At 33.5% G+C, this 11,256-nt stretch overlaps 3 protein-coding genes across 3 annotated transcripts; 2 read left to right on the forward strand and 1 right to left on the reverse strand.

The window, feature by feature from the left end:
* Positions 1-2,903: 2,903 nt before the first annotated feature.
* LOC113874391 (cation/H(+) antiporter 3-like) lies at positions 2,904-5,289 on the forward strand. The gene is made up of 2 exons (XM_027512613.1): positions 2,904-3,737; positions 4,189-5,289. The coding sequence occupies exons 1-2, from the start codon at positions 2,904-2,906 to the stop codon at positions 5,287-5,289; spliced, it is 1,935 nt and encodes a 644-aa protein (XP_027368414.1).
* Positions 5,290-5,957: 668 nt separating this feature from the next.
* LOC113845898 (rhodanese-like domain-containing protein 7) lies at positions 5,958-9,464 on the forward strand. The gene is made up of 5 exons (XM_027473585.1): positions 5,958-6,345; positions 6,630-6,881; positions 7,005-7,103; positions 7,909-8,202; positions 8,812-9,464. Exons 1-5 carry the CDS (start codon positions 5,977-5,979, stop codon positions 9,181-9,183), a joined length of 1,386 nt encoding a protein of 461 aa, XP_027329386.1. The 5' UTR covers positions 5,958-5,976; the 3' UTR covers positions 9,184-9,464.
* Positions 9,465-10,630: 1,166 nt separating this feature from the next.
* Positions 10,631-11,140, reverse strand: LOC113874392. The gene has a single exon (XM_027512615.1). The coding sequence runs from the start codon at positions 11,138-11,140 to the stop codon at positions 10,631-10,633; it is 510 nt and encodes a 169-aa protein (XP_027368416.1).
* Positions 11,141-11,256: the final 116 nt, after the last annotated feature.

Consider the following 11,256-nt stretch of genomic DNA (forward strand, 5'->3'; position numbering starts at 1 on the left):
ATTAAAATAAAATTTTAATTTTAATTGGATAGCATTTACAAAAGAAAACATAAATTTTCTCCTATTAGAAATTGTTCTACTGTGGAGGAGCGAAGATGCTAATTTGTGGGTACTACTTGGAAACTTGCATGGCAGCCAACTTTGAGCAACTCACTCTCATTGTCATTGGCTACTGCATTTAACAAAAAATGATTCCTCAATGCACACGTAAAATGATTCATGCTGATGAATGTTGAACAATTTCTTGGACTATTAATATAAATTTCTTATGAGGGAAACTACCTTTTCCAGTCAATATTCACGACAATGATGGAACTAGAGAAGGTGATTAGGAGACAGAAATTTAACACGTCAAAAGCAAAATCAACAATAACTAACTTTTACTGTTAATAGTCATCTACAATTTAGTTTAATGAAAAACCAGAGGCAGTGTGGAAATTTAACACATTTTCATAATTTTTTATTATTTTCACCTAACTTATTTTTTACTTTAAATTTATTTATTTATATACATCTTTTAATTCATATTTTAAAAAGTGACTTAGTCAGACTAAAAATTGGAGTGAGTTTGTTAACAAAAATAAACAAGAAAAACTAGAGACGTGAAAAATGAATGTATGATAAAAAGGTGAATCTATTGGTAGAGAATAAAAAAGGAAGGGTATTTGATTGAGACAAAGGAATAAATCCACACACGGTTAAAGTAAGGTTAAGGAAAGAATTAATCCTTATATAAGAATATAATTCAAAAAGTATTTTAATATTGTTACAAGTGTGGTTTATTTTGATTTGGTTTGATTTTAATAATAAGAATTAAAAATTAAACCAGAATACAATTAAAAAAATGTTTTTTTTATTCTTTTGGTTATCAATTTAATTAATTTTAATTTTTTTGGCAATTTAATTTAATTTTAAACGTAGCCTATAACTTATATTTAGTGGATTTATCCAGCAAAGTGAGATTAGGCCAATATTAGTTAAACATGGTATGGCAAAGTTTTTGAGTGAAAAATGTCTTTATTAGGTAACGATATTCTTTTTAATTAATAAAATTTATTTGTATGTTCTTTTTCTTTAGAATTTAAAATTTTAAAGAAAATAATTATATAGTCAAAATCTATTTGACTCTCAATACAGTCGAGGAATAATATGAAAATTTAGAAGGGAGAAAGCAATCATGTGAAAAATATATATTAAAGAAAAAAAAAATCCTAGGGGAACGACTGCCCCTATTTTATTAAACCTAATTCCATCTTTGATCCATGATAACAATTAAAACTTGATTGTATAACGATTATAATTTTTTTAAGAATTAATATTTTAAATTTTTTTCATAATAAAAAGGATTATTTTTTAACTTTTGATAATGGTCTCTTGAAAGCAATGAAACATTTGTGATATTCCTGTAATTACGTTTCACTCCTTTCTTTCATAATTTTTGGCATTAACCGTTTCTTGCTTTTTTACTTGTTCTAATTATCCTTTCTAATATTTCTAATATTGAGTCTCTTTTCTATATTGTGGCATACTCAAATTAGCCTGTTTGTGATATTGTCTTCTTTGTCACATTCGCACCCCATTGTTAAAACAAACTTGATTACACTTACATCGAAGCATTAATTAAGATGGTAAATAAATTGTGTGTTCCTGTCCTGAATTAACAACTTGTGCTAATTATAATATCTATATATATATCCTTGATATTTGGTTACCTTTGCCCATTCAATTTATTTTATTCTTTAGTTTTTGAGTTTCTTTTTCATTTGATTGAGTTAGAGCAATGAATTTGAATGCAAATGAGACGTTATTTGATGTAGTTGTCTACCTCAATTCATCTGGTAATCATGCAACCCATACCGTTTGCCTTCATACTCCACCGCATGTTATATCTGATGGCTTATGGGGAGGACATAGCACAGAAGGGTCACTATCAAGGTCTTCCTTCCCAATATTCCTCCTTCAAGTCATTGTAATTTACGTTATAACACGACTTTTAAATTTCCCTGTGAAGATCTTGGGTTTACCTATGATCATTTCACAAATGATGGTAAGCTCCCTCTCCAATACATATATGCGTATGCTTTAGATAAAAGAGATGTTTAAAGGATTGATCTATTTTCAAGATAGTTATTAGAATCTTAGGTCATTTAGTAAGTAAGAAAATTAACATAGAGCAAATAATATGAATATTACTGATATGCGTTTAATAAGTTATTGGTCTTAATTCTTATGTTGTTTAATTTGCTCCTTCTCAGGAATGTTTATTTTGGATCTAAAGTTGTAGTGCTAATTATCTTTAAGTTGAATTGGTATAGAACTTCTAGAATAGATTACTTAACTATTTGAAGCACCTTTTTGCGAATAGTGCGAGTTAGGCTAAAAAAAGTTTGAATCTAATTTAACCTAATGAAAATAATGTCAAAATCTAACAAAATTTGATATTTTGACTTTTTTTAAGCTTAATTCATATTGAACTTGATAAAATTAAGTAAAAAAAAAAAAGACTCAAATTTAATTTGAACTCAATTTAAAATTCAAATATTACATTACATCTGTATTGGTCTAATAAAGTAGTGAACTTATTTTGTTGGCTCTATTGGTGCATGCTTGGTTTAACTTATTTAAAAAATAATAACTCCATTTTAAAGTTTTGTTAAAGTTTTTTTTTTTACATAAACAATTATTTTTCTTAAATAAACTTTTTCAAACATGAACTTAGGTTGAAGATAATTGTGATGCCTAACAAAAGTTGTTCGTGTTTGAAGGTTGGACTGATTCTAGGACCATCGCTGAAGGTCTTGGAGAAAGACAAGATGAAGTTGTTTCCTTTTGGAAGTCAAGACACACTTGCTACAATAACATCCCTTGGTTATATACTATTTGTCTTTGAGACTGGTGTAAAAATGGATTTTAATATGATCAGAAAATCAGGAAAGATGGGATGGATCATTGCCCTTTTAGGGTTAGCAATACCTCTAGTAATTTGTGATACATCTCGGCACTACTTTGTTGCTTCATATTTACAAGCAAGTTATAATGATGGAGGCCAAGAAACTCTTGTTATATTGATAACACAAAATATAACTTCATTTGCAGTGATTGCTTCCATCCTTAATGACCTTCAAATCTTAAACTCTGAACTTGGAAGATTGACAATGTCTTGTGCACTAGTGAGTGACATGTTGGGTTACACACTTGTATTGATATCCTCAATCTTGGACAAACATAGTGACATAGGAACACGTGGGATAAGAATGGGGTTTTTATTTGCATTGGTCATCATCATTTTCTTTGTCTATCGTCCTGCAATGTTTTGGGTCATTGATCAAACGTCAGAAAAACAAGAAGTGAAGGATATTTACCTCAATATGATTATTGGGGCTCTCTTTACTTTGGGTTGGTTTTCAGTGATATTGAAACAAGAAATCATCCTTCTACCATTCATTTTTGGATTGGCTACTCCTGAAGGACCTCCGTTAGGATCTTCATTGGTCAAAAGGATTCATGTTTTTGGCACAGAATTTCTTTTACCCATCTTCTTGACTACATGTGCAATGAAAGCGAATCTTTACTCACTGGACTTCTCATCAGCCGCAGTTAGAGTTGCAATCTTTATTGCGCTTTTGGGTTATCTAGCCAAAATGCTAACATGTTTTGCATCTTCACTCTATTTCAAGTTGCCAGTAAGGGATGCTCTCGCTCTTGCCCTTCTTTTGAACTCCAAAGGTGTTGTGGAAGTAAGCATGTATAGCTCTGCATTGGACAAACATGTACTACTCTCTCTCTCTCTCTCTCTCTCTATATATATATATATATATATATATATATATATATATATATATATATAGTCAAGATTCAAAGATTTATGAAGTTACATTTACTTTAAAAAGTCATTTGAATTTTACGAAAAACTCATGATTTATGAGATTTTTAATCTTAACCATTTATGATATGATTTAATTTTGAAAATTTGTTCATTTAACCCACACACACATGAAACATATTAGGTGAGAGATGATAGGATGAGAGATATTAATCTTGGCCATTCATGCAAAATTGATTGGACTAGATTAAGTCTTCTAACTTTCTATTCGCTTTCACTGGATGTGTTTCTTATATTTATGGTTAAATAGTTGAGCAAATTTTATCTTCTCTTATCCATTACTGATAAAAAAAAAACTTGTGCAGGACATCCATCCTGAAACTTTTACCGTGATTATAATAATAATCATGATAACAAGCTGCATTGTGCACCTATTGGTGAAACGTTTGTATGATCCTTCAAGGAAATATGCTGGATACCAAAAACGGAACATTTTTGATTTGAAGCCCAACTCAGATCTTCGGATACTAGTTTGCATTCATAAACAACATCATACGATTCCCATCATTAGAGCCCTTGATCTATGCTACCCCACAACAGAAGCCCTTGTCATTGTAGATACATTGCATCTAATTGAACTAGTTGGTCGCTCCACCCCAATTTTCATTTCTCATAGGAAGAAGAAAGTTGATAACTCTTGCATTCAAAACTCCTATTCTGAGAATGTCATCCTTTCTTTCAAACTCTATGAAGATGAAAAAGAAGGTGCAATAACAATAAACCCCTACACAGCCATATCACCACCTAGAATGATGCATGGGGATGTGTGCAACCTTGCATTGGACAAAGTTGCATCAATCATTATTCTTCCATTTCATAGAATATGGTCCATTGATGGCAAAATTGAACATGAGGATAAGAATATAAGGTCTCTAAATTGTAAGGTCATGGAAAGGGCCCCATGCTCAGTTGGAATCTTAGTGAGCCGTTCAGTTCATCAAAGTGATTCACCACTTAGATTAGCCATGATCTTTTTGGGGGGAAATGATGATAGAGAGGCTTTGTGCATAGCTAATAGAGCAGCCAAAGACCCTAGCATTAACCTTGTGATATATCACATTACACCCAAGAATACGAATGAACATGAAGAACTTGAAGATAGTGCACTTGACATGGCAATGCTAAATGATACCAAGAACAAACACTCTCATTTGGAAAATGTTAGTCACAAAGAAATAGAAGTGGAGGGTGGACCTCAAATTGCTTCTATTCTTCGCCAAATGGTAGAAGATCATGACTTTTTCATAGTTGGGAGACGACATGGCATTGATGGTCCTCAAACAAAAGGGCTTCAAGAATGGAGTGAGTTTTCTGAGTTAGGTTTGATTGGAGATTATCTTGCTTCAGCAGATCTTGATTGTAATTCATCTATTTTGGTGGTGCAACAACAAGAACAATTTTCTTAGTAGTGGTAAACATTTTAGATGCATGAAAAAAGATCAATTTGCTTCTTGTGTTTCCAAATTATGTCATGCTGTACAAGTGTTACAAGACTATGGTTGTACTGTCTTTCATTTTTACACAGTTCAACATGAATGTAAATCTTGATTTCACTTTTTTCTTGCCTTTTCTTTTGTTGTTCTAAATTTATACCATTTTAGAATCACGGTGATTTAAGTTATATAAGATTCAAGAAATACAAACAAAGACTTAAAACGTAATTATAACGTCATATAAAAATGTATTATTTTCATATATCATATAGTATAGACCATCTTTTATAAGTGAATCAGATACTAAAATAAAAAAACAACTTTATAAATTGATTTTATTTACTTTTTACAAATAACAAACAATACTACATTTAGCCTTTATATGCTTTTTATAAGCATAATAGGGAGACCCACATGTTAAAGCTTAATGCCTCAACTAATGAAGTTTTTATTCTTGTTTTCACTAGGAACACATTTTTCAAGTTTTATTATTAAAAAAATAAAATCTGAAATACAAATACATTTTGAAAACGAAAGAATTAGTGCACATAACTTGGGCTCGGGCCACAAAACCCAGGCCCACTTTTTGTTTAGAAAAGGTTTTGTTGTTCATTTTGCAATACAAAAAATGAAATGGAGCCGAATCCAAACGCGGCCTCCATGCTGAGAAGCAGAAGTATATTACCTCCTCCACCATTGCTTGCTCTGAGTAGAAGGCTACCGTCATCTTCACCGTCACTGTTATCGTCGCCGTTATCGTCACCGTCATCTTCCATCACCCACTCCAGAAACCCTAAATCCTCATTCCACCGATTTCCTCTCTTCTCCAACTCTCACATTTTCCAAACCATGACGCTTTCCAAGTGCTTCTCTCACGTGGGACCCACCATTCCCATATCGGGTAAACCCGAATCCGAATCCGAATCCGAATCCCCTCTCTCTCTCGTTGTGGTTTCCTTCTACAAGTTCGCGGATTTCCCTGACCATGCCCTAATGCGAAACCCCTTGAAGCAACTCTGTCAACAGCTGGTACTCATTTTCTCCATTCACTTTTAAGTTTTAATAAATAACGAAATTAAATATTTAATAATACAAAATATCTCAGTGCTTGCAATTTAGCAAAATTAGTTCATGCCTGAAACTTTTCTACATTAATTTTTTTGTTTGTTTAGGATTTTAATTTACATTATTATGTCACATATTCTCATCCAAATGCACGTCAGCTTCATAATTGGAATGAGTTTCGTTTTGCAAAATTTTTCTCTTGCTTGGTTTGTTGAGATGTTGTGTCTCACTCATCTGATGCGACTCAGCGTGTTTCAGGTGGAATTATTCTTGCGGCTGAAGGGATCAATGGCAGCATATGTGGCACTCGGGAGTCCGTGGAGAGAGTTCTTGAGTTTGTGCAAAGTGATGATCGTTTGACGGGGCTGAGACGTATGGAATCGCCGGTTAGTCTTGAGGAGGAGGCCATCCATCATGGACATAGCGCCGCTTCTCCCCTTGCCGCCGGGGAGGATGCGCCCTTCCGATGGGATCATGTGAGGGTCAAGTTGAAGAAAGAGGTAGCATTCGTGATGACAAAAGACTGGACTGCTTTGTTAATGTTAACGTTGATGATGTTGTGTGCAATTAGGTTGAATTTTTGTGGTGTTTTGGTTCTCATGGTTTTTGTTATTTGTTGGCAGATTGTCACTCTTGGGATGCCAACTGTGTCGCCTACTGAAAGGGTTGGAAAGTATGTTGGCCCAAAAGATTGGAATGCTTTGATTAGTGATCCAGATGTAGTGAGTAGCTAACTTCTTACTATCGTTGGTCACTATCTCTATCATGAGCTCTGTATTTTATGTGATCTTATAAGGTGCAGGGACATGATATGTTAAACATTATTGCTTAATTTTTTTTTATCTCCATGAGGATATTTAATATTCGATGTGCTCCAAGTCTATACATTCCATAGTAGTCAATAGTGGTGCTATCATGGCGGTGCGGAGCATCGTGAATAGTGGCTGCTATCGCAGAAAATCACAGCTGTCGCAGCTGCCATCTGATGCCGGACGCAAATGTCAAATTTACCCTCATTTTCTGAATGTTAGAAGGCTTTTTTTATCACCATCTCCGACAAAAGCTTCTGCTTTGTCCAGCAAGCTTCATAATAGCATTGCATTTTAATCTGTTTGCCTGCTGTTACTGGGGCAAATCTATAATGCTGATTTAGACCAAGTTTTCTAGCTAAAAGGGGGAGTAACACTTGTAATGTAAGAACATATTTAAATGTTTTTGTGATAAAAAATATATATTTCTGGTTATCTATTCATCCTTTTTTTAGAAAAAGATATGCTGAGAATTTGTGGATTTTTTACTCTTTCCAAGTTGTGATTTCTGATTATCACTGTCATATGTAATGATTGCAAATTGTTTATGCTTTGTGTGGTTGAATAAAAGTTTAGCTAATTCATTTTTCATGTACATGATAGAGAACTGCAGTAGATATTTTCACATAGATCAAGTTGGGAAGGGGGAGACATCATGTTGGTACTGTATATACCAGAGATGCAGAATATTTATTGTTGCTGACATCTTCATGTGCAGGTGGTAATTGATGTGCGGAATAACTATGAAACCAGAATAGGAAAGTTTAAAGGAGCAGTTGATCCTTGTACTACATCATTTCGTGAATTCCCATCTTGGGTGGAGGATCATTTCCAGCATACTGGAACAGATGGTGGAGTCCATCCAAAAGTTGAGCCAAACAACTCAGTAAGAAATGATGAAAAAGAAATAGAGGATTCAAAACAATGTATGCCGCGGGTTGCAATGTATTGTACCGGAGGTATTCGATGTGAGAAAGCTTCAAGTCTACTTCTCAGCAAAGGTTTCAAAGAGGTGATTTCCCTCTTAAATTTTATTGTTTTGCACAAAGTTCTTTGAAAATGTTATTATCAAAGAAAAATAGACATAATTTTCTTTAACAATTCTTGGACAAGAGATATTAATATCTCAAGGGGATTTCTAGTTTGGAACTCAATGTCAATGCTATAAGACACAGTAAGACCTATCAAATACTTAAAAGGGAAGAATTGATGTTAGTGTTATATTTATATTTGAGGTCTTGCCAAATATACTGATGTGATAACATGATAAATTTTAGTCTCTTTCAATAAGCTTATGCAGTTCTGGTGCATGTTGGGAAGGAAGCAATTTCACAGATTTTATGTTCATAATAACATCTTTCTATGAAAAAAAAAAATCTGAAGTGATTTTAAATTATTCTGGCCCATCCATCTGCTTTGCTGTTTGCTAGTCTTTATGTTAAACCACTATGCTTTTTATATGTGATTAAAGTATTCATCTTATATCATACACATATTCTTCCTGAGATTTTAAAAACAAGTTAATAGTAATATTGCTGCTAGTATGAATGAGTTTTGCTGGTTGTAGTTGCAATTTATTTACTTGAATATGATATCATATATCTTTTTAAAAACTTCCTAGGTTTATCACCTGGAAGGTGGAATTCTGAAATATCTTGAGGAGGTTCCAGAAACAGAAAGCCTCTGGGAAGGAGAGTGTTTTGTTTTCGACAAACGGGTCTCTGTTGAGCATGGTTTAGTGCAAGGAAATTTCAAGCTCTGCTATGGTTGTAAGCAGCCTGTGAGTGATGCTGACATGGAAGCCCCAGAATTTGAATATGGTGTCTCGTGTCCTCACTGTTTTTCGCTGAAATCAGAAGAAGAGAAGGAAAGGGCTCGAGCCCGGCAAAGACAATTTGAGAGGTGGGGAATCATCGGCGGTCCTGATAAGGGTCGCCGGCCAACTCCGGATGGTGTTGACAGGGAACCAAACCAGCTTTCCCGTTCGGTTTAACCAGTCAGAGAGAAAAAAATGAGAAAACATCATTCATATATATTTTAAACAAATGTTTGGCCTTCTCTTATACTTTCCTCTTGGATGTGTTCGGAGTGCACGAAACTATAGATGTACGTTTAAACTTTAACTATGATTTCTGGTCTTAGGAACCATTTGGTGTCTAGTCTCTTGAGAAAGGTCACCACTTTTTGACATTCTATGTGTATTACTGTATTGTAACCAAGAGCAATGCTAGCTAGCAAGCAATTTATTCTACCATTTTTAACCCTTCTATGGTTAAGTGAAATGTCACATCGTGTTTAAAGGGGCTTGAATAATGTTTCTAGGAATCTTCTGTTGATTGTAACCAATTTGTCTTATGCAAATTCTTCCATTGCATGTTATTAAGGCATAGCAAGAGGAGACTTTTTGTAAAAAAAAGTGAAGATAGCCCAAGAAAATCTTATAGGAGGTTATTAATTTTTGAGAATTTAATCAAATTAATAGCAAATGTAAGTGATTTCACCTAGTTAATTGCATGTGCTACAGAAAAACTAGATTTTTCGTTTATTATAAAATCTAATAATCAAAGTTACAATTTGTATAACAATAAGAATGTTTTAAAAAATTTCACAAATTCTGCGCGCATTCGTGATGTCTTGCCCACAAATATTATTGATCCTATCTAAGAGGGCACAGGAAATTTATTCCGGCTTGTGCATGTGTTTGAGATGGTTTGGGCTTGAATACTATTCTAGGCCTAATTTAAATAAATTTCTTAACAAGTTTTTATAGAAATCACAAATTAAATAGTAAAATAAACAATTTTTTCATAAATTAAAATTAACTTATTTTTTTAGAAGCTTAAAATTATTATGAAATTTTTTTTCTCAAATTTTATATTAATTTTCGATTTGTCAAGAAGTTAAAATAACTTGGGACTAACATAATTAGCATATCACTTTTGTAATCAGATTATTTAAAATAATTACTAGCAAAATCTGTTAATTAAGTTATTTTGAATTTAGGTTCCACAGCCTCAGTTCCTATCTGGGTACCCATCTAATTTTCATCTGTAACTATAAACCATCATCATTATTATCGTTTACATAATCGCAATGCTCATTGTTTTCAGGTAGAATCGCAAACTGTATGTGAATATGTGAGAATTGTACGAAGCAGTGAAGAAGGAAGAGAATGAATGTAAAATGTGATGCGAGACAATAAAGGAAATGCTCCAAGAAGCTTTATGTTCTAAAGAGTTTGATGAAACTGGTTTGGATTATATAGCTTGGTATTTTTTCAATATTCATCAAGCAAATAAAGACACAACATAAGAAGCTCCGAGAACTATTTTACTCTTGTTATGTATCAAAACATCAAAATTCCATGATACAAATTGATCACTGTTTATTTCAAACACAAAGATGAAGTCAAAATCAAATAAAAAAGTTACTTCCTTCGATTATTGAGTTAAAACATCATTGTTGAGTTCCTTCATGGCTTGGAACACTTGAGAGCTTCTATCAAATATCTGAGCCCTTCGGTTGTAATCAGTAGGTTCTTTTCCCACATCATCACCCATTATTGCTTCCCTTTCCAAACACTCCAACAGTTCCACAACCCCTTCTCTTTCTCCACATTTGTGTCTAAACCTTCCCATTCCATTCTTACCCTTTTCCTCATTTTCTTGTTTTTTCATCTCAGCCTTGAATTCTCTTTCCAAACCCCAACTTGCACATCCCACCACAAATTCATTACTACCCTTTTGCCGCTTCACAACACAAGATGAATGGTTTGGCCAAAAAAGGCTAACCTTGAAGTTCAAACCTCTAAACTTGGAATCCAGTGGCACTTTCACATTACTAGGAGAGACATGGCTTTGACATTGAATAAAAGGGTGATTAAGATTGCTCATTGAAAGAGAAGTTGGTAATTTGTGGGTATTATCCGCAACATGCAAAGATCCTTTCATGTCTAAGGACTTTTAAATGAATTGTGTGATCCGTGAATAAGTTTGTGTCCATATATATACACACACAGACACACACGAGGTTAGGAGCAGAGTGATGGTGACAAACTTGTCCACGT

This window comes from Abrus precatorius, unplaced genomic scaffold, assembly GCF_003935025.1.
Source record: "Abrus precatorius isolate BTA unplaced genomic scaffold, Abrus_2018 Scaffold8, whole genome shotgun sequence".
Taxonomy (NCBI): Eukaryota; Viridiplantae; Streptophyta; class Magnoliopsida; order Fabales; family Fabaceae; genus Abrus; species Abrus precatorius.